This window comes from Passer domesticus, chromosome 15, assembly GCF_036417665.1.
Source record: "Passer domesticus isolate bPasDom1 chromosome 15, bPasDom1.hap1, whole genome shotgun sequence".
Lineage (NCBI taxonomy): Eukaryota > Metazoa > Chordata > Aves > Passeriformes > Passeridae > Passer > Passer domesticus.
Window position 1 is genome coordinate 12,638,819 of NC_087488.1, and position 27,219 is coordinate 12,666,037.

The 27,219-nt window shown below is 46.3% G+C and overlaps 1 protein-coding gene across 3 annotated transcripts in view; it reads right to left on the reverse strand.

Moving 5' to 3' along the window:
• Window positions 1-553: 553 nt before the first annotated feature.
• The window catches only part of TTYH3 (tweety family member 3), a 75,304-nt gene continuing 48,638 nt past the window's right edge, over window positions 554-27,219 (reverse strand). Inside the window, exons 6-15 of one of the 3 annotated variants that reach the window (XM_064390611.1) lie at window positions 25,858-25,930; window positions 25,437-25,512; window positions 19,108-19,163; window positions 17,734-17,826; window positions 17,523-17,615; window positions 16,656-16,792; window positions 14,581-14,757; window positions 13,613-13,688; window positions 11,450-11,551; window positions 554-6,180 (exon numbers count right to left, since the gene is read on the reverse strand). In XM_064390611.1, coding sequence (XP_064246681.1) covers window positions 11,471-11,551; window positions 13,613-13,688; window positions 14,581-14,757; window positions 16,656-16,792; window positions 17,523-17,615; window positions 17,734-17,826; window positions 19,108-19,163; window positions 25,437-25,512; window positions 25,858-25,930 — 862 coding nt within the window. In that variant the 3' untranslated portion in view covers window positions 554-6,180; window positions 11,450-11,470. The remainder of the gene's footprint in view (window positions 6,181-11,449; window positions 11,552-13,612; window positions 13,689-14,580; window positions 14,758-16,655; window positions 16,793-17,522; window positions 17,616-17,733; window positions 17,827-19,107; window positions 19,164-25,436; window positions 25,513-25,857; window positions 25,931-27,219) is intronic. The other 2 variants (XM_064390612.1, XM_064390613.1) reach the window with 2 other exon arrangements.

Sequence of the window (27,219 nt, forward strand, 5' to 3'; positions counted from 1 at the left end):
GGGCTGAGGTCAGGGCAAGAACAGCACAGGATGGGGGCAGGAGCCCAACGCCTCCTTCGGCGGGCAGGATCAGGCAGAAAACAGATCAGGAAAATTAGAGGAAGGTAAAGCTTTCAGTTCACTGTGTGATAGTGATGTGGTGGGCCTGTGATCAGAGAACTGCACAAACAGAATTAAAGAGAAACCCACGATACCCTGGGGCAGCACTGAGCAAGGTGAGCCCATGCTGAGCTTCATCTTCCCCCAAAGAAAAGCGTGTGACAGGGCTGAGCTGGTGGGGCACCATCCCAGGCCATTTTGCCACATTTCTTGTACTTGTGCTGCTGGAAATGAACCACTCCTGTTTATTGCTGCTCCAGTGAGGAATAACCAAAGCAGCAGAGGGGCATCAAGGGGTTAAAATTCACTGGGCACAGGAGAACATCTCCAGGCTGATGTCTCCCATGGCTGCTCCAGCATCTCCTGCCCCCAGGTACAAGGACATCCCCACAGCAGCCACCAGCCCAACCTCACGCTCCCTTTGGGAGAAAACACAGATCAATAACCAGGAACAGTGGTTTTAAATCATTTATTTTTAAAACATGAAACCCAAGCTGAATAGAAACCACAGATATTACATTTAGGTTTTCTTGTTTAGTATTTGCAAACCAAAAAGTTACAGTAAAAAATAGCTACGTTACAATCAAGAGAACTACAGAATTAAAAGTAAAGATACAAAAATGGGCTCAATCCTCTTTAATCTTCACAATTTAAAAACATTTTGGGTAAGTGCAGGAACACTTGAAAGAAACTAGCAGGTCCGAAGTTTAAAAAAAAATTATATATATTTATATATTATATATGTATATAAAGTGGTATGATATACAACCATTATGGTTAAGAAGAAAAAAACAAAACAAAACAGAGAAGTTACAAAAAGGCCAGGTACATGTTCACCATTAGGTTTCTGTGCACAGTGTCCAAGAAAATAAACTTCCCTCTGAATGATGTGAATAAAACTGATGGGGCCTCCCGTTACCAAGGGACCTGAGGCACGCGACGTGAAGCTGGGCAGCTGCACCCAGGGCAGAGGACAATGGAAGAAATGAGGCTTTTCTGGGACTTCAGCAGCCTCCTGGGCAGAGGCCACTGGAGGAGTCTTGGTGTGAGATTAGAGGAGGAACAGGAAGGAAGGAGTTGGGAATTGCATAGTGAGGAGCAATGTGGTATCAAATATGCAGAGCACCTAAGAGCTTCATGCTACAGTTATCCTCTTTAGGAAAGGAGTATTTTGAACTTTCTGGTTGTACATCAATTTATGTTCCACTTTGTTCATGCGGCCACAGGGGCTGGGTGAGCACCTGGGAGCTCCAGTAACCCATCCCTTGTCTCCCAGCTGGGCAGCACACTCACCATCACGACCTGGCAGAGATCCCACACCCCCTGACAGCACAAACCCCTTGTCAGCCATGTAGGAACTGCTACCAAAACATCCCACACTTCTGCTGGGCCTCCTGGGGAAGCCATCCACAGCATGCACACAATTCCTGGAAAGGGGAGGTAGGCTGTGGTGAAAGGAGGCTCAGACCAAGCCTTGTCAGGTCTGTCTCGAGGCAGATCTGCTCCTCAGTACCTCCCTGGAGGGTTTTCCCCTCCCACCCAGAGGTGTCACCCAGTGGCAGTGACACACCTGCTGGGCTGGGCAAGACCCTGGCTGCTCCTTGGACCCCAGGCTGGAACAGCTTCAAAGACAGCTCCTCTCCTGAGCTGAGGGGAAACCCACCCACCTCATCTCCTCTGGAACTGGGGGGGTGGCAGGGATCAACAAGCCAAAACACTTTTCTTCAAAGGGCTCAGAATGGTATTTCAGTGCCTGCTGGGAGGGAGAGAAGGGGGCACCACAAATGAAGCCTGGGCTTGCTCCCATGGGTACCTGGACCTTGCTCTGGGGGCACCCACCCACTCCTGTCTCCCACCACCCTGCAGCACCCAAAGCTCTCGTGAGCAATGGCTGAGCAGCTCCCTGAGAAATGGCTGAACTCTCAGAAAGGCCAAACTTTTCATGGAGTTTCAGGGAACTGCTATGGAAATCCTGACTTAGGATCACTTTAAACCCCATGCACTGTGTCCCCCTCAAAGCACTCAAATGAACATCCCTTGCATCTTGGCTGAGATGACTGTACACGGAAAATCAACACCTATCAAATGGAGAAAACTTAAAAAGGACAGGAGGGGAAGGGAGCACTCCATCCTTCACATTTGGATACATGGATGCACGCTAAAAATCTTAGCTTGAACCCTTTTATCAGCACACAAAATGAACTCAGTTTAATAATACATACAGGATACAAACACTACAGTTATAATTCCCAAGACAGCACAAGAAATTCACAGCCAAGTCTTGATTTGATTTCCTTTACAATTACAATGCAGTCTTGAACACTGGACACAAGAGTCCAACATGCTATTTACATTTCACATTGTGGAGATGTTTGTGTGCTTGGAAGAGTTCTCAGTTCCAAAAGAAAGTGTCATTCATACATGATGATGCAGTGGAAATAAACCAAGCCAACCAGACAAGCCAATGACCACATTTGTGCTTCTGAAAAGGTAACATGAAGTGTCTCCACCGATGCAGTCACCTTCCACTGGACAAGCTGCCGTCCACTCTGCAGTCAGCGAGGTGTCCAGAGGCCAATCTCAGCTCCTCCAACTTCTGGACCCTTTTTCTAGCAACCAGCAACATGAGAAATGTCTGATAAGGTCAGCTGGGACACACCAAGTGATATGGCCTCGGTGTTTTGTCACATTAAAAACAGAGAGACACGATGGAAGAGAGAGAAGTCTCTACAGCTTTACCTCCTGCAGCTTGAAGAGTTTGGACTCCCTCAACCATGAATGCCATCCAGAACAGATGAGTCTTCGCCAGATAGCACCTGCTGTTCACCCGAGAGGGAGGCACAGAGTCTGGGAGATCTTGGCTTCTCAAAGTCCCCTCCTCAGACTGAATGTGACCATATGGATGAGACTGATTTTGTCGCAGCCATAAGAATAGGCAAAGGCCATCTGTTCTTCAGCAGATCCGTTCAGACCAGCCTGCAGAAATGCCACACTGTTGCTCAAGGTTCCAGTAAAACAAAAAAAAAGGAAAAAAACCCAAAAAGTAGTAGTAATAATAACAACAATAATAAACCAAAAGAAACCCATTTGTCTGTGTTTCCTATCCAGCGCTCTGCACAGCATGCAGCGGGGCAGCAGAGTTCCAGGATGCTTTACAAAAGTGCAATATCCATGTCAAGTAAAGGAAGTGCTGGCTGGACACAGGTACACTGCTCACACCGCAGTCACGTTGTGCTGGCCTCCAGAGAGCAAAATGTTATCTCCATAACATTCTTTCCAGTTATGTGTTGAAGTCACAGAGCACGTATCTCCACGGCTGTGCCTTGCTGCGAGCCCCAAACACTGTCAGAAGTTGTTCTGGGTGTTGGAAGTGGCTATGCCAGACCTTGGAAGGAAGCAGGTCAAGGTGGCTGCTCTGTCACATGCTGCAAACAAAGGCTCACTCCTGTTCCTGTGTGGCACAGACAATGCCACGGTGACAACTTAGACCCAGCCCAAAGTGCAGTCACATGCAGGTTCAGGGTGCATTCTGTGCACAAAGGAGTTGGTACACAGGAGCACTTGTTTTCACAGGGTTCCCCATGCCCTCCAGCTTCCAAAACACTTGCCTTCCACCAGTAGGACTGGGCCACAGATTTCAGGGCAGCTCCCCTAAAATTGATAATGTGAGTAGCAATCGGAGCACATCCTTGCAAGGAGGGATGATGGCAGAACAACTCAGTCCTAAAAAGGATTATATGGCTCTTGATTCTTTCTTCGAAGTGAGGGAAAGGTTGGGGTTCCCCCCAGAGAACAGTTGGGTGCTTGGGGCCCTGCAAGATCACCTCACCACACCCTGCACACCCACATCTCCTGGTAGGCTCTCAGACAGGATGGAAACCCTGCGGCTCGTGAGCCACAGTGTCCCTCCATACCACCTGTGACCAAGTTTCCCTGCCCTTGTTATTTGAGAAAACAGAGGTAATGTTTCAGTGTGAAGCCCATCCAATGTGTCTGAAAGGGCATACTCAGTCCTGAGCAAGAACATCCTGCTTCCAGAGATTTATGGTGAAGCGTGAGGTTTATTCCAAACCCTTCTCTTCCTGTCTGTATGGTGATGCCTCCTCCCTGTCTCACTCCTTCGAATGGTAACAGCTGGCCTTGCAGTTTAGTAGTGGTTTCTATCTTAAGAGGAGTCTCAAAGCTTGCTGTGCCACAGAGCTGGTACCATTCCCCAGCAGATCCCTCCAGCCTGTTTAGCTGCCTGCCAGGAGCAGTTCCCACCTTGCTGCAAGAAGGCAAATGACTTGAGTAAAGGCAGGTTGGTAATTTTGTGCCCCAAGCTGCAAACGTGGGGTAAACACTGAGTCTGAACATCACTGAGGTGACAGTGAACTGCCTCTGCCAACAGCTCCACTCCAGTCTGAGAGATGTTTCCCACTCAATTTCCTCTGCCAGTTATTTAATAAAATGCTCAGCAGCTCTGCTAAGATGCCCCTACTAAGAGGTAAAAAGACGAAAAGGAACATTATAGTTACCCTAGTGAAAGGGCAGTAGTTGACAGCACCTCCCAAGAGGCAGTCTCCTCTTCCAGCAGGAAGCTGCCAGTGCCCTTTGGAGCACTGCTCTTCAGTGGGAAGTACAGCACCAGTGAAGGATGTTGCCCTCTGCAGGCACCCAGCTGCCCCTTTGCAAGCCTTGTTCTGCCTCACGTCTAGAAAATGCCTTACATGTGCATTAGTATGGTCAGATAGTGGTTAGCAATGTGCCTTTGAAAACTAAACAAAATAGAATAAAATATAAATCTGTTCTGACAGTCACAATGTTGTTGAGGGTTTCGGACTCTAAACACAGAAGATACACTGACAATCTTGTGAGTTTGTTAGGAATGAGGCTCCAAAAACCTCCTTCAATGCCATTTCAGCAACCCTGTGCTGTAGATTATGGTTTATAAAAGAGGAAAAAAAGAAAGTCCAGCAGAGTTCACAGGTCATTCCCACGTGGAGAGCTTGCATTTGCTATAAATCCATTGGTGCTTCCAGTTTCTCTTGTTTTTGCAAGCTGACTGTCCCATAAGATCTAGCATCAGAGAGCCAAAACTCTTCAGTGCAAAAATACCTCCCCATAAAGTCGTAAAAGTCTTTCCCTGGAAAAATTTGGCACCAAGTGAGTGGCTGGCTCCTGTTTGATCTGTGTCAGCCTAGGAAAGGCAGCACCCAGAATGCCATCTGCAAATACCTGGGCTTCCCTGGTGGAGTAGAGAGGCCAGCTCCAGAGCAGTGGACAGGGTAACTGACTGGTGCTGGGCCCCCTGCTCCTCCTCAAGAATTCACATGCTGGATGTAGAGGGAAAGAAAAAGGCATTTTCTTAATGGATTTAAAACCAAAAAAAAGTTAACCAGGGTAGTGAAATGGTTTGCTCTTCTAGAGCAAATTCCAGTGGATATGCAGTGACACCCTGAGGCAGGAGCTCCCTCCTCCCTCACCCAGGGCAGTGCACCAGAGGATTCCCACCAGACTGTGCTGTGCATTCCCCAGCATTCCCTCGTTGCACACCAGGCACCCAGTGCTGCTTCTTCTGTCTGACAGGCTGCTGCTCCCACTGCAGAAGTGAAGGACATCTACCACCATCTTTCACCAAGTCCCTCTTGGAACAGAAGGGGGGAAGAAGGGGGCAGAAGACATTCACCACCTGTTTCTGCCAAGCTGGCCTCGGGCTGGGGCCCAGGTTCCTGCCTGGGTGCTGTCAGCTGCTGGCCAGCACTCGTTTGCTCTCTTGTACTACAGGGTGAAGGCTGAAATTCAAAAGGAGCTTCCACTCAGTGGCCAGGTACCAGGTTGGAAGGGTGGTCTGGACTGGAGAAACAGAAGGAGCTGCACTAGATTTTGGGCAGAACAGCAGGATTGTTCTACAAGGACAGCACAGGGGCACAGCAGTTGGCACATTGTTTAGTCTGACTGCATGTGTGGGTTTTGTTTTTTTGTTTTTTGTTTTTGTTTTTTTTTGCTTTTTGCTTTTGATTTTTCATTTTAATGCACACTGCCAGCATCTGGACGAGGTTGGTTGGTGGCGAGGTATTTGGCTCTCATGCTGGAGGTGTACTGGAGAAAGAAAAGACAAGACAAAAAAACAAAACAAACAAACAGAAAGTTAAGTCAGAATGACTAATGTCACGATGGAACCACAGATTTCTACCACTTCTCAGCAGAACATGGTGTATATTTACAGCAAGCATCTCAAGGAGCTGCTGACTCAGTCTTAAGAGGAAAGTTTCACAAGTCACTGCATAGTTCACTCTGAGCACCATTCTGCCAGTCTGCTGCAGGGGTGCTGGCCAGGTCAGTGCAGATGTGCTGGTGATTTATCCAAGCTCTCTAGAGAAGGAAATCCAATAGCCACTGAGTCAAAACATGGCATATGTTGCTTGGGAGAAGAAAGGGAAATGGGAATGATGCAGATGTAAAAACCCACTCCACAATTTCATCCTCTCTTAATGGTGTTACTCCTTTCAACCATGCCAGAAAAGGAGGTTGAAAAGAAAATGGGTGCTCACTGCAACTTCACATTGCATTTTACAGCAATGAAGGCATCAGAGGACTGCACGTGCCACGGATGGGCAGCTTGAAAGAAAAGTGAGGAATAACTAAATCATTTATGCCCAAGAAAGAACAGACCTATCAGGCTGGCAACAGGCTGCCTCAAACAGGATGATATCAGCAAGTTATCAGGTGGGTGACAGCCCACTGTGGTTTGGGATGCAAGCTGGGCACTGTGCAGCAGCAGATGAGACTCCAGCGTGGGGGTGAGAAGAGCAAGTCACAGATGAAGGTTAGTTTGGTTTGGAGGTGGTGGTGCTGTTCTCATTCTCATTTTTATTCTAAGCAAGGTAATCCAAAACAGCTCCCAGAAGCTACTGAGATAACATGTGTCATTCAGCTTTGAATAATGAGCTGAAAAACATGTGAATAATATCCAGCAGTAAGAACAGAACTTTGCTCTTTATGCCAATGTGTTTGAGATCCTCTGGGTTCTGCCACCACAATATTAACAACCAAGCAATGAGGACAGACATTTCATTCCTCTTTTTATACCCTCTGGAGCCTGAATAATTCTATAATATCCACAGCTTACTTCCCAAGAGTGCTCTTCAGCATACTGACTTTTTATCACCTCTTAAACCAGACCACATAAAATAGCCAGTTAAGCTGGCAGAGACAACTGAAAGGCACTTCCACACCAGGAGGTATGATTTATCTTGCCCACTGGGAAAGAACATTATGAGGCATCTTCAGGCTCTCAAAAGCTCAGCTGTCCACAGGGGTTTTCAGAGAATTAACAGTATTTTATCAGTTTTCCTTCAAAGACTGACCTGGGTTGAACCTCTGCACAATAGAAGAGAGAAACTGCTCCTCTGGCAGAGCTGATCCCAGCAGCACAAGATGAAGACACCTGTGGCTTACTTGCACACTCAGCTTTTAGTTTCTTCCATAATTGGAAAACTTTTTTCAGAACATGGATCTTAATATAAAATTCTGGCCCAGAAATGGCATCTATATTTAGAAGACAAAGGGTACATCTGTTCTTTCTAAGATGTATTTTTTGTCAGTGAGAGGGCAGAAGACAGAAAATAGCAAGCTGAGCTACTTTAGGACAATAATCTATACAGTTTATTAAATGTAATTACTGTTTTAGAAATAAAGTTTAGGGTGTTATTAATACGTAGGAGAAAAGCCCAACAGGCTCAGAGAGGTTTAGAAGTCAAAGAACTTTCTCATAAAGTAGGGCACATTTCAGGTAGTGCAATGCTGAAATTACCAGCCAAGCCTCATGACAAGAAGAGGGCCTCAGAAGGAAAAATGCATTTGAGTGCTCATTTTCCATTTGCATTCTCTGAAGTGACATGTGATAGGAGATGGGTATGAACAGAGAACTTTTCAGGTGCTAAAGTTTTGCAAGAAGTGTTTAGAAAAAAAATCTCAGATAATGGAAGGTTATTGTGCATCTAGTCATATGAGCTCAGCACATAACATGCAATATAAACTTTCTTTAAAGCATTAAAATCAAGAGCACCACTTGATGAATTGCATTTCAAAGTTGTACAAAGTACACCTATCAGGGCAGGAGAAGTTGAAAAGAATTCCCTCCTTCCTCCAAAAAGAAAAGACCCCACAGTTGTTTAAGTGTCACTAAAACAAAGTAACCAGGAACACAAGATCTGGAGAGTCAAGCAGAGAGTATTTTACATTCAAACCTACCTGCAAATCCACCACAAGGAACAAATCAAGACTCAGAGTAGTCAGAGTTAGGGCTGATGTTCTCTCCTTAACTGAGGATTTTTGCACCTCTGTACCCCTTCCAGTTGAACTGAACCAGTTATTCTTTTTGTTAAGTGTATTTTTAATGACCATGGCAAGTGTGACAGAAACCTGGCAGCAGAGAGCCAACAGTCCCCTGTGCACCTCTCCCAGCACAGCTCTGGGTCAGCCACAGCATCACCCTCCAGGTACAGCTGCTTTCTCCACATGCTCAGTCCCTCCTCAAGTCCTTCTCTGCATCCTCTGCTGGGAAGCAGAGGAAAGATGCTGTGGAACACACAGGTCCCAACATCTGGACAGGCCAGCAGATGAAGATGTATCAGCAGACACTTGCCACTTTTGGATATGAAACCAAACTATATTATTCAGAGTTAAAGTAATTAAGTCTTCAGTTGCTTTTAAAAATATCACTATGTTTTTAACTCCTTTAAAAAGTGATTCTAAAGACAGAAAGCCTGAGCACAATTCAGACCAAGGGAGGGCTTGGACTCCACTCTGAGGCCCACAGCTGTCAGGTTCAAGTTGCATTTAGTTTCCTTTAAAGAGGAGCTTTCATAGAAGGTTAAAGAACATGCACAATTCAGTCATTCTTCCAGCACGCTCACTGGAAGTACCCACGTGCCTATACACCCTCATTTACCCTTTCAAAAGCAGCACAGAGGACAAGTTCCACCCCGTACCTCCACCTCACTGTCAGCTTCCCCAAGAAGGGCACCTGAAAGAGTTCTTGTTACCATTCCTGCTGGTTGCCTGTGCTGCTCAACACAGCACCTCTCAGTCACTTACCAGCCAGCTCCAACAAACACAGCTGATTGCACACAGGGTTATTTTTGTAATTCTCCAAAGAAAATAAAAGTCTCTGCTTCACATTCAGCCTTGTTGAGGGTATAAACTTTCATAGGTGTGGTTTGCCAGCACATACTAGTTAGGCACTTAACACACATAGCCTGGGCACAAAGGAATCATTGGTTGCAAAAAAGCCTAATTTTAAGGAATGATCAGTTTGTTTTAGAGGCCAAAAATTCTACTGACTCCTGTGAAATCCATGAGTATTTCACAGCTAACTAAGCTATGCTGAAAGATCACTTATCATATGAAACCATGACTGAGTACAAACCATTTACTATTTGTGGTTAAAAACCCACGTGAATTTCTCTTGAGCTACCCTGACTTTGATTTCCTGCCAGAGCTGTTCAGGTAATGCAATAAAGACCAAAGCTTCTGGAATCAAGTTCTGAAAGGTTGATCTCAAACAGCTAGAGCACAGTAAACACAGAGGGTTTGGTGTTATTATGCATGGGAGGTAAAAGATGCAGGGAAACAGCTAATTCTAGCCAGTGGGTTCTGAATTCAAAGGGACTTAAGTCTTTCAAGTCAAAAGAACAGAGCTTCTGTTGGTTTGGTTTGTTTTTAAAGCCCTGAAAGAATGCAGTGCCTTTTCCATAGCCCTTCAGCCAGCCACATAAAGCTCGGGTGGGACCATAGATAAACAGAAGACAGGGCAGACGGGGATCAGGTCATGTTCCAGCCCAGGGATTTCAAGTCTAGAATGAAGGCCCTAGAATTTCCCCACCCTCACCAATATTTTATTTCATGGAACAGATCCATCTAACATTGCTACAGGAACAGCAAAGCAGAAAACCCACCACAAGCTGAGGCCCAGGAGCAGTTCTTAGCAAGACTTAAGACTGGAGAAAGCTGTGAGCATTTCAAGGGTGCTGGCACCATGCTTCAGACAAGGTTGTTTGCATCATGCACCATGGCAGAGGCATCAAGACACTCAGTGCAGCCCCTTCCCAGCAGTCCCCAGGCAGGCAGGCAGGCAGGGAGCAAGGAGCAGCAGGGATGCAGACCAAGCACCACCAGAACAGAAAGGAATCCAGTGCAAGGCTGACAGAAGCGCCAACAAGAAGAGGAAGAAGAAGAAGCAGCAGAGAAGAAGGAACAGCAGCAGCTTTATGGGCATGTATTTCTGGGAAGAGAATGCAATTTATGACTGCATGAGCCAAAAGCAATGGGCTCCCTTTTCCCACTGAAACCAGCCCTGTAGTTCCCTTGAAGGAGCACTGTCCTTCACACCACCTGAGTTGTCTGGTAGTCTGAATCATACCCTCTATTTAAGCAAGCTAATAACCCCCAAAAATGCAGACCACCTCCTCTTTCTTTGTCATGAGGCAGGAAACATTGGCTGTCTTGGAGAGCACCAGCACCTGCAGCCCATGAGGAATGCAGACAGTGAAATGGCACTAGGAGGGCCCTGCTCACAGAGTCTGTGCAACATGGATGGGATGATTTGGACACACACAGAACAAACAAAACAGTAAAAGGTTTTGAAACAGAATGAAATAGATCTTAGTGATTATATCTGGACCCTTAGGGAAGCTTTTTTCTTAAAAATTTGCTCCTTTCTGACCTTAAACGTAAGGATAAAAGGAAAAGCTGCACACAGATCTGACAGGCAATTAAGTAACTCTTCAGGACAGTTTGAAATTAAAAATCCTACAAATGAGCTACAAGCTTGTGGCAGGTTGGTATTGATGGCTTTGGGTGTTATGACTACTAAGGACAAGCAGAACAGCAGCAGGGCTCAAGGAGAGCCAAAAGCTGAATTAAGACAACCATTCCTGACTGAAGTGCTGCTAGATTGGCTCTCTTTACTTCTAGAGAATGGCTTCTTGTGATGGGAGAACTTCTATGTTGCTTTTGAAGTGCAAGGTTATCCCTACATTTGAGCAGCACTCAGCACTTGGTGCTCAAGCTGTTCTGAAGTGTGGAGTCCAAGCTGAAGCTGCTGTGAGGTGGCTTTTGTGAGGCACGGGCACCTGTAACCCTCACAAGCTGCACCAGAAGCCTCTAGAAGGTCGATACTGCTCCTTGAGTCTGCACCAAAACGGATTTTCAGTTTCACCTTTGGCAGGAGGGAATGGGGTGGGAGGTGCAGAGGGAAGGAATGTGAAGAAATAAAAGGCACTGGCCTGGGATAAAGAGTGCAGGGATGAAGGGAGCGGTTGGGAGTGGAGAAGGGGTTGAGCAAGGAGGACCTTTTTTGCAGTACCTGTTCCATTTGCGGGCGCTGTTACCAGTATGTCCGTGCACTGTCCGAGGGCTTAAGCTGCCAGCTCATATGGCTGCTACTGTCCATGGCAGCCAAATACAACTGTGATGACGCAAGAAAGAGAGAGAAAAAGAGAGTGCAGCCTCAACGTGCATGAAAAACACAGTGCAAGCAAGTGAAACCGTGGTGTGTGTCAGCGACAAGGTGGGCTCTACAACCCTAAGGGAATGTCCCTGTGGCAAGAAGGAGAAATCAGAAGGAATGAGAGAAGGAAAAACACAAACAAACGAACAAAAAGCCAGGAAAAGTAATGGACAAACAATGCAGCAGGATCATCACATCTTAGTTTTCACCACCTGTTCACAGAAAGCTAAATGGAATAGGTCAGCTCTGTCTGCCCACTGGACATAACCTACTTGAATGGTTATCTCCCTGTCCTCCCTCCCAAAAAGAGGCAGGGATGTGTGCATTGGTATTCCCTTTTTGTCTCTCTCCTCCCACAGACAATTTGCTATGAAAAGTTACCATTCCTTCTGCCTCAGTACGGTCTCAGCCACCTGCTACGGAGAGCTGCAAATACAAAAATCCCAGAAAAGCCTTTCCCTGCTGCTTGCCAATATGAGAATAGAAAGCATTTTTCTTCTCTCCCCTGCCTGTCTACTACATCCCTCCAGGAAAAACGTTTACCCTGTAGCCTGGTTCCTTCTCTCATCTGGGCAGAAGCTCCCTTTTCTATGGGTGTAGTGCTGCTCCCTCATCCCCACCAGCTCCTGCACTTCCCCACACTGATGGCTGCCAACCCAAGTTACTCGGAAGAACAAAACCCCTTTATCTACTCCCAAACCCCAGGCTAAGGCACCAGGACTCAGATTCCCACTCAGGGTACTGACACAAACAGCTACTGAAGAACCGGGGAACTTGCTGCCTCACTCCAGCCCCGTGGAAGGGAATGTGCTTTCTCTGAAGCAGAAGAGCTGTAGGGCAAGGGGAAGCAGGACATGGAAGGAACATGTGCCCTGGCAGTAGCAGAGGGACAGTGCCCTTCTGGCCCAGGAAACTCCAGCAGTGCAGCACGTCGGGGACTCTGCTGAGAGCAGATAACACGACCAGAGCTCGCGACCGGAGCATGGGGGCAGGAAACCTCTTTGGGAAGGGTGGAAGAGGTCTGGCCAAGGACAGAGACGAGGATCAACTCTGCACATTTCCACCTCCTCTACAGCAAGATGAACTGGTCCTCTTGAAGTGTAACCATGAATGGCATGCCCTCATTTCCACCACAATTCCTACTCCTTCATCCGCCAACCTCCTCTTCCTCCCCTTCCCCTCAATTTGAACCAGGCACCACAGAGTGTGTTTTCTTTACCTACACCTGAACACTGGTTGACCATTAGGCATTTTACTACTCATCCTCTGTAATAACACCACCAGGTCAGTGAGCACTGGGATGGCATGTTCTCCAGGTTCTGCTGTAAATCAGGTTTACAGGATCCAGTGAGGGAGGGCAAGATTCATTTAGTTCTTACCCAGACATGAAGACAAGCCCATGTTTTATCCAGCATACAGAAATGGCTATCAGGCCACTCCAAATACCAAAACCTTCCATGAAAGTTTCTTTTTTTCCTCCATAGGAAATTAAATACAAAAATAGATTTCAAAGAAAGTAAAACAGTTGTGAAAGAAAGATTTAAAAAAAAAATCTCAACAAAAAAATAATACAGGTTTCATCCTATCATCTCTTTAGGGCAGATTAAGGAGAGAGGTTCAGCAGTAACTCTGAATTTACAGTTTGAACAAGTTTCTTTTTAAACTTGAGGAACCAATGGCACAGATAGCAAGTACACTGCATGCAAGTGAATCATCCTGCTGAAGTCACCCATCAAGATACTCATGCACTTCAGTGGTGGCAGGAGTGGGCCCATAGGATTACCAGTGTTAATTGACTGAGTTTTATTTAGCCTTTTCTTGTGCAATGTCCAAAGTAGCACAGCAGGGTTTTATTCTCCGTGGCAGGTGAGACATGGCTTGTCTATTCAAGCTGCTGCCATTTATGGGCCAGATCCTGTGTTTGGCTGCACAATCAGCTCCCTTGGGAGCACACAGGAGTGGCAAACGTGGTTTCCCCAAAGCTGCTGAAGCAGAGAAGAGCAGTAAAGAGAGACTTACTGAGGGAGGTGGGGACTCCCGGCCAATGAGCGGGGTATTCTCGCAACGGGGGTTCTGGAAATTTGCATTCTGGCTCCTAGGAAAGGAAGACACACATGGTAACGGGGCACGTGCCATGCTTCTCTGGGGAGGGTCTCTGATGGGGACACAGGACAGAGCATCCTCACCCCCAGAACTACTGTATCAGGTCAGTCTCGCTCCAAGCTTTTCTTACAGGCCAGATGGATCCCCTTTTTCAGATAAGGGCATAAAACGATCATAATTTTCCTCAGATTGGGCACTATTTTTACATTCTTACTCAGAAGGGCCCACAATGAATCACATCAAGTGATTTAAAAATAGGGCCTTGTGAAAATCTGCCTCCCTGCAGCACCAGAACTGCCAAGTGGCAGAAAGGGAGATAAAATGAGGACAACGTCTAAAGGGATAAACAAAATGATGTGGCAGCCCAAAAAAAGATAGCCCCTGATGACAGTCCAAATGTAATCAGGGTTAGGCACTTCTGGAAAAAGCTCTGAAGATCCCACCTGGACTAGGTAGCTCCAAACTGCAACAGATGTCAGAGCTGACTGCAAATACTACAGAAAGAAAGAGCCCACAGGTTTTTTCTTGGCTCTCAGTCTTTTGGGAGGCTTCTGGCAAGACTGCTCTGTGTGAAGAATTAAGTCTTCTGGTGATCAGAATCACTGTGTAATAAGAAGCCCAGACAATACTTTCCCACTTAATTTCTTTAGACATTTTCCTGAGTCCTGGAGCACAAAGCTGTTCACACCTTGGAACATGCTGTCTAACAAAACTCTTCCTAGCGCAGCACTTTCAAGCCATTCCCTTCTCCCATTAGATGCCAATCAGAAAACAAAATCCTTCCACAGCTTTTTACCACTAGGTCAGAAGTGCCAACCCTGCAGCACCTGAGCCAACAGAGATGAGAAGGAAGCCCTGTGGAGAGGCTTCCTGGGGATACTCACATGTACTCCGTGACGGGAGCATTGCTGACTGTGTGTGCTGCTGCAGGGATGCTGGTCTCACTGCCATAACTACTGCCACAGCTATAGAGGCTGGGCATGTGCACTCTGTACAGATTATCGTGTGTCTGTCTACTCCCTTGAGCAGCTGATTCTTCTTCCCCATCATCATCTGAGCCTCTGCAAGAAGGAGAAAAAGTTCCTCCTAGAACCCTACAGTGACCCCCCATGTGGGGTTTGCAGGAAACCATGGTAATCCTGGGAGCCTCCCAGTCATCTTCCACATCCTCCACGCTGGTACCCGTTTGGGATGCCTCAGGGTGGCAGTGTGAAACACAGCCCACACCACAGTGACTCAGACCTCCCACAGATCCCATCTGGAGGTGCACACTGCGTGATCCCCTCCAGCCTCCCTACAGGCTTCTCTCATGGGTCTGCAACTGCCCAGCTGTACAAGCCAAGGATGAATACACATCCCAAAATGTACAGAGCTAAAAAACCCTACAAACAACAAAAAAGAGAGGCAGTGGGGATGTAGTGCCATGCACCCCACAGAAACATCCTTCAAGACTGCAATCTGTGTCCTTCCATTTCCTGTAGACACATCCAAATAGCTCTTAAGGATAAACCTCTGTAGACTTCTCTGAAGTCCCATTCTAGTTGCAAAGGGTCTGCTTCAGCTTCTAGTAAAATCACAGAAATCTTTACAAAGAATAAGTTGCAAAATTGGTGTCTAAAGGCTTTATCTTCTCAAAAGTGCCAGGATTTAAAATCAATGGAGAGCAGAACTGTTTGGCAGTTGGTTCCCTCTGCCTTCCCATAATATTCTCTTGCCCCTCCTACATAATACACACTGCTATTTCACCTCCCTAATTAGGGGGTGGAGCACCATGGTCTGAAATATATTTAATCTGTGCTTAAAGCTAGTGAAAGGTTCCACACAGCATGGCCATCACTGGAACCTCCCAAACATCACCTGCAGCTTCTGCACCACACGGTGGCACTGAAGATCGAGGGATTGCAGCCTGCACAGTCTCTTACAGGCAATGAACTGTGACACCCTCCACCTCCCAGAGGCAGGCTGGCGGAGAAATGGTGCTCCACAGAATGCAAGAGGGAGCCCTTCAGCTCACAGCAGCAGCCTGAGCCTGCTGGGGTTGGCAGGGCAGGCAGCAGCCCACAGGGAAGGCAGCACAGGAGATGCCACCAAACCTTTGTCCTTCCAACAGGCAGGCTGTGTGCTCTTTGTGGTGAGGTCTCTGCAGCTGTGGAAGGGGTGAATAACCGGCCATATTCTCAGGGGCTATTCTGACATTTCCCAAGGCACTTCTCTGTGGGCACTGCAGGCTGGGCCAGCTCTGGCTTCCTGCTGTTGTTCAGGGCCTTCTATTTTACCACAAAAATCAGGACCACAGAAGAGAATTTGCTGCAGCCTCTTGCTGTTCTGCAAGAGTAGAAAACTCAATGCCATTTTAACAGCTGCCTGTGGTGCAGCAGCCAGACAGTGAAGCAAAGGTTTGTTAAAGACTTACTGATTAATCTGGTTATCATCATTAATACCAGTTCCAATTTGCAAGTGCCTCACCTGCCCACGTTTTTGACAAGACAGTTCCTGCTTTCCATTATCTATGCAAGTCAGTCACCTCAGCATGAGCAAAGCTACAAAGGCAAGTGTAAACTGCTTCTTATTCCAATTCTCTTCCCCACAGTAGAACAAATGCCTCAATGCAATGTAAGAGAGTAAGAACTTTACAGAGAGAGCAATAGTTCAAGCATTACCTCTATGTTACAGCTATAATAATTCATCTGACTTGACTCACAGCCCTACAGTGTACTGAATGCTCTGCACACAGAGTATTCCAGTGCAATAAGGTTCAGATGTTAGTATCAACCACAGCCAGAGCAAAACACAACCTTTTTTTTTTTTTTCTGTTAGACCTGTGCTTATACAGCCTCATCCCTCACACTCCTGGGATCATAGGGGAATGAGCTCCATATGCTCATGGGCATAAATCCAGCAGTCAGTCTTCACTGGGGAAGAGCTCTACAATGCTACAGGATCCAAACCCTCTGTGTACCTCTTTTGCTGCCAAGTGTGTGGGACGCTGCAGACAATGGAACTGAACATGAGGGCTGTGACAAAGGAGAAGAGAACCAGGTAGATGAGGCCTTCCACTCCATCATAGCAGAATCCTGTCAGAGCCTGGATGTAATCCTGCAGAGAGAAAGGAGCAGTTTCCTGATCACTGCAGAGTTACCACTGAGCTCTTACTCAAAAGCCCTTCTCCAGATTACACTCTCTGAATCAACTTAAAGACATTGCACTCCCTTTTCTAGAGCATATTTCCATTTTAATTTCAGGGACTCAAGTGTTTTTCATAAATGATCTAACCCTTGTTTCCCCTCACAAAGACCAGCTTGGATTTAGACACAGAAATATTTTCAACCGCCCACAGTAAGACTTTAAGAGGAAGAAAAATAAACAGCCAAGGCAAACTTATCCACCCAACTGAAGATATAATATTTTTCATTAAGCTTTTCAACTCCCTCACAGTGTCCCATGCCCAAAAACAGAAGCATGAACTGTGTCTCTGCCTTTAGAGAGGCAGTGAGGACAACAGCAAGGCTGTGCTACACTGCTGTAAGTGCTCTGAGGCACTGCACTCCATGGCAAAGGCAACAAGTTATTTGCTATACACAAAAAACCCCAAACCTGAAGGCCTCTATGGCTGCAGCTTTAGATGTCTCAAGGCATGTTATCTACCTTCCTATGCTGAACTTTAAACTCAAAGCTAACTTGATCCAAATTCTCATTCCCCTTTCTGCTATAATCAATAAGTAAAAAGCTGTTGTAAACTTCCACCAGAGCTTTGGAACTCCAAACTAATACAGGCTCTACACTCCCTTTGCTCTTCCTTGGCTCAAGCCCAGTTACCAAAACTCACCAAGTGCAGACTCTGACAGTCTACCAAAGCTGTCAGCTGCTGCAGGTTGATCTCTGTCGAGTTCAAAACCTCCTGGATCCGAGTAAGATACTCCTGCAAACAACAGACCAGGATTAGTGTGAGGGAATGCTTAGCAGGAGCTGATCCTGGGGTCTGTACAAAGCTGAGGGAAGCCCCAAAGAACAGGGAGAGCAAACCTGAGAAGAGTTACCTTGGAGGTGGGGTGATCTTTGCTCGCTGACCTCATCAGTTCCGACACATCGTCCTGCATTTCTACCAAAGCCTTGTGACCTCCTGACAGCTTCTGCTCAACACAAAACATGCAGTTCAGGCCACATGGACCAACAGATCTCCTGGGAAAAGACTGAAATCCTATTTCCCAAACACTGAAGCACCATCTGTATGAATGGTGCTAGTTAAAGATGTCCCAACTGACACAAGTGCAGCTGCAACAGGGTTAAGTTTGACCTTTAGCAAACTGGAAAAAGTACAGACAGAGAAAAGAGGAGAAGGGAAGAACCAAAAGGGAAAAAAAATCCAAAAAACACAAACCCACAAACAAAGAACAAAATACATACACAAAAAATGTACACACAGCTGGGGCTGGCTCTGGGACAGAAGGGAAGGAGAAAGAAGACACAAAGCACTCAAGTTCTCACCACAGAACACAGCTGGATTTTTTTACTAAATCAGATGGATGATAAAGACACAATGTTAACAGTGGAAGTTGTTTGTTTTAGGGTGCAGCCTTCACATCCCTTTAAAGCACCATGAGATTTTCACATGCAATAGCATGTCAGGGAGTACACAGAGCAACAAGAAATGCAACAGATGGCAGAGGTGCATCAAACCACAGCCCCAAGTGTTCTTACCCCACCTTTTAAAACAGAGGAAGACAAGATTTTTAAAAAATCCTAAATATAAACGGTGAAGCAGCTGGTGTCTGCCAAATGGTGGGTGGTGTGGGCCTGTTCTGGCCTCTGATGCACACGACAAAGTCTGGAATGGGCCCAGGTGCTGTTCTTCTGCCCCCACACAAAAGAATAATGACTCACATTTATACTTTAGGATAAATCTCTTGGATGTTCAAAGGTTTGTAAGAAGCATCTGTGGAAAGCACTCCTTCACCCACAGAAGCAAATGCATTTTGGGAGTGGAGTGTTATCACTGTTTAACCCAAAAGAACCTTCAAGAAGAGATTCAAAGCAGGAATTACAGAGTTTCCCAAGCTGGTATTAATTGTGGTGCTGTTTTTCCACACTGCTGCTCTTTAGACAAGTGCCTTGTAAACAGAGGTACCACCAACAAAGCCATGGCTCTTACCACATTACACACAGGCCATTCTAAGGGGTGTCTTGGACCTGAAGCTGTGCAGGTGGTGATAAAGCTGGAAAAATCTCCTCCCTAAATCACAGTGCCACCTCCTGCACAGCTGGGAAGCAGCTGCCAAAGCTTTACCACCAGCCAGAGCACTCCCTACAGCAAGCAGCCTGTAAGTGGCTGCATGCTGACAGCAGAGCACTTCACCCGCACCCTGCAGGGTGAGGAGACCCAGGGGTGGAAGGAGTGGGGTGCTTACACTCACCTGCTGGAAAGGGTTGGGGTAGCCAGCACTGCAGGTCATGTAATAGCGGAGAATCTCTGGGAAGACACAAGAGGAGAAAGTCAGGCCAGTTCCTCAGCCCAGCTCTGCAGTATGGGTCTGCTCCACTTAAAGTTAGATGGAACACACAGAAAGTTTTACTCAGAAGTTGGCACTATCCATCACATAAACCTAAGAGAAGACATCAGTCTAGGGCAAGTTCAATACACCACAGTGGAGACATACTCATAAACTCCAGATAAGACTGTTACTGTGCTCTGCTAACAACATCATTTGTTTCCAGGCTTGAAGACACAGCTGTGCTCCTCTTCATTCAAACCAGCCTGGTGCCCTCATGAGCCCTCTACAACACAACATCAGCTGCCAGCACACACAAATTACAAATAGCAGGCTTTCCCCTGCCATCCTCAATAATGTTATCAAGGAAGGAAGCTCTGAAAGACTTGATCATCCAAATACCTTTAGATTATTGCTCAAACATTTACAGTTCCTCTTCAGATGAATATGAACATGCCAGCTCAGCAAAATCAAGGGTGATGTTGGCATGGTAAAGACTACAAAAGCCCTAAAACACACATTCCTGCATTCCCCCTCCACCAGCATCTTTCCTCCACTCTTTTTAATCTTCTGTCTGTGCCTTTCAGTAATGCCTATTCCAGGCTGCACAGCTATTCTGATGAGTCCCAGCTCAGAAATCAGTAAAAGGCACAACCAGAAGCAAGCAGAGCTGTGAAGGAAGCAGACCTGCCTGTATCCTGACTCTGCCATGCTTGCCATAAATATTGAATGCACCTTTGGGCAAGGCAGCCCGCTGGAGAGCGAGTGCTACAGCACAGCCTGTCAGCCCCTGTGTGCTGCCAATGCAAGCTGACAGCTGTTATTTATAATTCATCAGCCTGCTCTGGGGCAGCTCCTCCAGCTGCTCCATCTCCCTCCCACCGACTCTTTCTCTGGGACAACTTACACCTCCCCAGCCAAGCCTCTAAACAGCAATTAGCAAATTGTGGGCAGGCAGGAGGGCAGCAAGAGCTGCTTTGTGCCTCGCTTTGGGCAGACCACAGAAGTGACTGTCCACAAGCACTGAGCCAAGGAAAGGGCTGCTCCTCCCTGGCTCATAAATCACACACAATGGCTGTGTGAAAATGGATTAAAACACACCTGCACTGAGAGAACAGCAACCCACAGCATCACACATGGTGACCCAAAGGAGCTGTGATCTTGTCACCTATTTATTTTAAACCAACAAACCACTGCCAGTTTCTCCTAAGCTCCCACAGTGGTATCAAGTTGAGATTGGCTTTTTAAGTGCAATAAGTTGCATGAAATGCTGCTAATGCAGAGCTCTAGAAATGTTTCTTGAGGGCCTTCTGGATCGTCCCTGGTGGGCAGATTAGAGATGAGAGCTCCTGATATCATAGTTTGCAGCTTGTAAGCTCAGGATAAAGATTGCTGGTTACAAGTGAAGCAAAAAGCAGTACAGTGAAATAAATGCTTGCCTTGCTTCACCCTGGAAGGCAGGATCAGCAAGGATTCACTGTGGTAGCACTGGCTTTGCTGCTGACAAGTGTGACACTCCACATAAAACGTGCTTCCCAAAATGGCACAGCCATCAGGAGCAGCTTTGCCCTGCACTGAACCCAAGCTGTGCTGCTTTAAATCTACAGCTACAACAGGCAGTGAAGCTGCCTTCAGGTGATCCTGTACTGCAAAGCCTGGAAATTAAGAGGACCATGTCCCCTGCCTCCGTGCCACCAGGAAGAGGAAGGAGCAGGAGGCACCTTCACCTGTTTTAAACCTGGTGGAGGCTACCCTGTACATCACCAAATCTCATATTTCTAACCAGAAAGCAGCTACACTAATCCATCCCTTGCACTTTGCTAACAGCTCCAGGCAATTTCTTTCTATAATTATCTTTCTGGTGCATTTTCCTCTCAAGGAAAATTCCTAAAGGTTGATCTGAGTTTTGAAGCTGGCCTTTAGGCAATCTAGTTCATAGCAGAAGGGTTAGGCAGGGTCACATCTGCAGCTGCCCATGCCTGCTGTAGCTAGCAGCAATCCTCCTGACTCACTCCTGGTGCACAGGCATTGTGGGAGAAGAAGGCAAGGAAGGGAACTACCTAAAATGCTTTATTTTTGCAAAATCTGTTTTTCCTAGAAAGGAAAGAAGAGCTTCCTACTAAAGACAGCTTCAGCTGCTAGAACAACTTATTGCTTCTGCAACCATGGAGACCTACTACTCACTTCAAAGCCCAGCCAAAATGCAAAAATGGTATTATGCACCTGCCAAAAGGCAGTGAGGTCTGGAGAGAGCAATGAGAAAAAAAGAGCCTAGCTCCAAAAAAATTCCTCACACCTAGAACAGCTTTTCCCAGCTCTTCTTCATCTCTAATTGAACATTCTCTTAGCAGTGCTCATTTCACCCATACAGCCAGATGAGGCTGTCTCTGAGGGTTCAATATCACAGAAAGCACCTGTGGTGTCAAGGCAGCTCTTTTGGCTGGAGTTCCTTGCCCAGGTTAAGGTTCTCCAACAGGAGTTTTGTTTCCCCAAGGCACCAGTCTGACAGCAAAGGGAGGTGTCTGCATAATATTTAATTTCTCTGACAGCCTATTCTTGTATTAATAAAAGCAAAGAGCTTGCAACTCTCCCATTTGCCCTCCACTCAAAGCTTTCTGCTAATCAGGAATCCAACAACAGCAGGCAGGAAAACAGCTTTTCCATGCCAACATCAGCTCAGCAGGATTCTCAAGAGCACTTCTTTGGGCAAACTCTTTCCTGCAGTGTTCTCTGGGCTCAGGTAATGACTGTGCAGACCCCACTGCCCCGGCTGAGGCTTTGTCCTCCTCTCTTCTGGAGAGGAAACAGAGGTGCTGATGGTGTCACCCTTTGGTGGATTCAGCTCTGCACTTCTGAGATTGCCCCAGTGGGAGGCCAATTAGGGCTGGGCATGACAAGAACCCTTCCTGCTCATATCTGAGCAGCTCAGCCTCAGCATCCAGCCTGGCCAGCTCAGCTGGACTGCAGCTAAAAGGCTCCATTATCCATCCCCTGAGCTTCACAGCTCCCTCAGAGATAAGAGACTGCCTGTTCACCATGCAGATTTCTGGGAAGAGAATCTGGAGAAAGCTCTTCCTGTTGTTTAGACAGATTGGGCCTTTATATTTAATTTTATGCAACAAGTCATCTGATAATAACATAATATCAGTGAAAAAGAATGGGACTAGGAGATGGCCTCCTGCCTTGAAAATAAACATCTTGGCTGCACCAAGTCTTTTTACTAGCAGCAGGAGTTGATTATAGAGGCACTGTTCAATTCCATTGGTTTTATCTCAGTTAATGAATACAGGGTGAGTTAGGCACATACATGAGCCACTTCTGCAAAATTATTTAAGTATTTGCTTCTCCCAAAAACCTGCATTAAAGTTCTTTGCCTCCCTTTTCTCCCCCCATCATTTTTTAATGCAGCACATTTTATCTGCAAAACAAGAACATCGCTTCTCTAGCTAAAAACATGACAGTAATAATGCACTTAATCAGATTATTCTCAGCTCAATTAATTCCACTTAGATTTGAAAACAGCAATTAATACATAAACAGGAATATTAACATACTAGTTGCCCAGTATTCAACTCAGTTATTTTTCTGTGAAAACTACAACCACCACCACCAAAACACATTGCACATATTGATGACTCAGTCCCAGTCTGAATGTCAGAGCATGGAGAGCCTTAGAATACATTGTATGTAACAACAGCAACTAAAAGTAGTGATTAAAGAGCAAAACTGACCCAGGACTACCAAACTTCTTAGGATTACTGGTTGGTTGGCAGCACCCATCTAATAACTCCCCATGGATTTTTCCTCCAAGACCTACCTGAGCCCCTCCAGCCACCCACACTCTCTTTTAGTGTGTCTATACTGCTGTTAAAGCTGGAGAACACCACCCAAAAAGCAGAGACAGCAACCCAAAGAGCACAAAGCACCAGAACCAGGGGCTTTCAAACAGGGCCTCTTCCTCTGAGAGGACAGCATCAATGCTGGCTCCAGCCTGTCCCTGTCTCCTGAGCTCCTCACTCTCCCACATCAGGCTCAGCTGATCACAAAGCAGCTGCTACAATTTGCAGCCAAGGGATATTAACACTTATTCCAAACTTTTAAAGAGGTTTTATTGGGATTAAAGTGCAATTGCCACACTGCAGTCCTCATGTCATCATTTTTCTTCCTGCTCAGATGCACGGGAAGATCTCAACATTGGGGACCAAGAGCTACTTCCATAACTCTGACACAGCAGTGAAAACCCACATGGGAAGACAGAAGATTCAATCATCTCCCAGCCTGGTGGGAGCTGGCTGGTGTAATGGCAGGCTCAGAGGTTGGACTTCTGAGATTTCCTTCTGGAGAAAGGAAAAGGTGCTCACCAGTGCTCCAGGGTGCAGCGGGAGCTGATGATGCCTTGAGAAGGCTGACCTAGAACAGAGGCTGGACAGAGCTAAAGAATAAAGCAGGGATTTATTAGAAGGCCTCAGTGGATCCACCTTGGGCAGCACAAGAGCCCAGCCAGGGCTGCACCCAAGATGAACCAAAATGGTCACAAAATGCATGACCAGTCACAGGGTCTCACACTTTTATAAGTTCTCCTCCATTTGCATATTGGAGTAAATTGTCCAACTACAGCTTTAGGTTATGAAGTCCCATCCTTCTTGTTTTTCTCTCTTTAGTTCACATGGTTTGTGCTCTTGGGCCTGAGATTTGGATCATTTGTCCTTGGTCCCCAGCTAGAGAAGGAATTGTTTTGTTCTCCCTGCTCTGTGAAGAGAGCTCACCATCCCCTGGTATGAAGCTCAGACCCACACACTAAAGCAGCACAGAATCTGAAAAATATAAAACCTAAGCCCTGAGGCATCACTGACACACTCAGTGCCCACTCAGGGGCCACCCTTCCAACCCAGGCCTGTGGCAGCAGCTGCTCCTCCTGCTCTTCCCCATTTCCCTCAGAGCCATTCACTGTTATTTATGGAGTTTAACAACTGTTCCATGGTGGTGCTGCAGGAGCAGAGCCTGTTTTCCCCAGGGGAGCCAACTGTCCCTGCTGGGGAATGCAGGAGGAGGGATGGAATGTCAGCCCTGCACTGCCTGTGAGCCTCCCAATGAACATTGATCCTGATCAATGGAAAACCACAGGAGCCCAGCAGACAAGCACAGCTGAAATGGAGAAGCAGCACAAAGGGGCCTTTCTTTGCTTTCCCAGGGTCAATCTGATTGTCACCAAACATGCTCCAGAGCTAATCTGGGTTACCAAATTATCACAGCTCACAGCTGGCAGGAGCATCACATATTTCCCTTGGCCTCACTGACCCAACTACCTCCTTGAAGAGCCAGGAAACCAGCTAGGTACCTGAAGCCACATCCTTGTCACCTTCACAGCCAAAAGAGGATTTTCATCTTACGCCAAACACTCATTCTCTTCCCTCACTACATTCCTTTGTTGCCAAGAGAGCTGCCTGGCTCTATCCTTCCCACAAAAATCAATAAATAAGGCACTCCAAAAATAAGATGTAGGGTTGCAAGTTCAACCTGTACATATTATTTTATACTACATTCTGCCTCCAGACATTTATGTTTTTTACTGTTTCCAATCCCTGCATCCTCAGCCATAGCTACATACCTAATTTTCTACCAGTTGCACATTGAGAGACAGCATTTGGCTAAGCACAGAGCAAAAGTTCTCTGGTTCCACCAAATAAGAACCAGAAAAAACACAAGTCACTCCTTTTACAAATCAGTGTCATTGCCTATTTGTGTTTTACCATACACAGAACTACATAAAGGAGCTACTGGAGGAGAGAAGGCAGGGGAAAAAAGTTAACTTTGTAAACTAAGCAGCAAACTCAGTCCTAAAAATACTTTTTCTTTTCAGCACTTATTGTATCTCTGCTGGCAGGCACCCAATCACCCTTTTGTTAAGCCATGGTTCTGAATGCCATCTTTGCCCCACTGAGGTTCAAATTGGAGGCACCTCTCACCTCACCAACCATTTCAGTCTAAATTAGGAGCAACAAGCCCCAAATACATCAGTGCTTCAGCTGGAAGCCACTGAGGTGCAGGCACATGCTTTAAGTGGAACTTGACAAAGAAGTCAAAATACTGCATTTATAATGGAAAGGGAAATTCAAATTTCTTTGTGGCTGTTTCCATTCACTTACCCTCCAAAGAGGCTACTATTTACAGCCACCATTAAGAGAAAAAAAATTTATATAAACTGTTGATAACAGATATAAAAATAGGTATGCTAGATTCAGGAATACACTCACCAGGACTGAGCACTGCGTTCTCTTCAACCACTTTGGAGACGTAAGCATCAGGGTTGATACAGAAGTCACTGGAGCCCTGGACAGATGGAAGACAAAAGGCAAGAGGAATATCAAAGCACATCAGCATCAAAGAGCAGTTGAGCCAGGTTAACATCAGGGAACCTTCTCTTTTAGGGGTGTTTCAGATGCTGAGGTCTCTCATCAGCATCCCCAGCAGCACTGCTTTACACAACCACAGCAGGGCTGGGCTCTGAGCCACCACACCATGGAGAAGGAGCAGCTCTGGATGCTCCTAGATGGAAGTTGCTAGGACAGTTACTTAGATCAGGAGATGCTGTAAAACAGGCACAGCACAACATTAATCTGGTGTCTGCTAAACCTGCAGCAAAGGGTGAATGGGATTTGGATGTCAGCCACTTACCACAGCGACAGCCAGCTCCAGGCCCAGGGATCCCCAGCTGACAATCAGGGCAAACACCCCAAGCAAGCACACCCTGTGGGAGACAGACAGATGGTAGATGGAGCAGCTCTGATTTCAAGCAGCTCCTTTCACAAGATGTATTATTTGGAGTCCAAAGCAATTACCAAACCCAAGAAATTATCAACCACTGACTGTATGTTCAGATAAACAATCCTATTTTAGATGTCATGGACAGCAGCAACCAGAGAAGTTCATATCCAGCTGTTGGTTACTGCAGTACCTGCCCTAGAGCTGCAGGGGAAGGGAGAAGTAGGGAAGCAAAGTATTTCCCTGCTTCTAGCAGGGAAACCAAAGGCACAAAGACACAGAGGTGGCTGTAGGGGAGGCAGATTGGCAGAAGGTTGACTACAGTCCCATCACTTTCACTGCTGCCATTCTAGACTTCATTTTCCAGGTCCAAGGATACCCAAAGAAAAATATGCTAAATAAAGAAAACCCCACAAAACCATACTGATGCAAAACTGGAGAAATCTCTCCTGTGCCTAACAATAAATGAGGTTGTTGGGTGTAAGCACTACATGGCTACAGATGGAGGGTGGGAACACAGCCCTGTTAGGACACCTTGGTTCCAAGCTGGTGCATCTGGACAGCACCCAAGCATCCCACATAGCTCCAGGAGAGAAAGTCACCTGCAGGCAAACAGCTTGGAACTGCAGATCAGGTGCTCCCCACTGCCCTGTGAGTCCATCTCTGCAGATTTAAAGTTCTGTTCTGACAGCTGGACCTCATTACTGACAGAAATCGTGGGACGTGTCTGCTGTCAAGCACACACAAGGCAGAGGGATGGCACAGCAGTGCTCTCAGTGACATTCAGGAGCACACACTCATGGAAAAGGCTTTTGCTCTTCCCAGCCAGCACATTAGCTCTTCACCCTTGCTGTCAGTATGAGTGGTAGAGATATTTAGGCTATAATGCTCCTCAACTCCCTCAGGTACAGGGCTGCAGACTAATAAGCAGTTTCATTTTATCTGTTTCTATCTTCAAAGTGAAGAGACACTGGCTGTTCTCTTAGGGATGCTTTTTCCCTCAAGCTTTGAAACATAAGTAGATCCCTTCTCACTCACACCCTGAACAATACAAAAACCTGTTCATAACCAAGACATTCTTTATTCAAACCCAGTACAACCATCTCTGCCAGGAAGGGACATCTTTTTTCTGCTACATTTGTCTCACTGAATACTAGAGCTTTAAAAAAGTAAACCTATGGGTTTCCATTAAAAAAACCAAACCCTATCCCTCAGTTTACTAACTTATTTTAATTCCAAATAATCCCTATTCTGTGAATGGATCTATGCCTCATC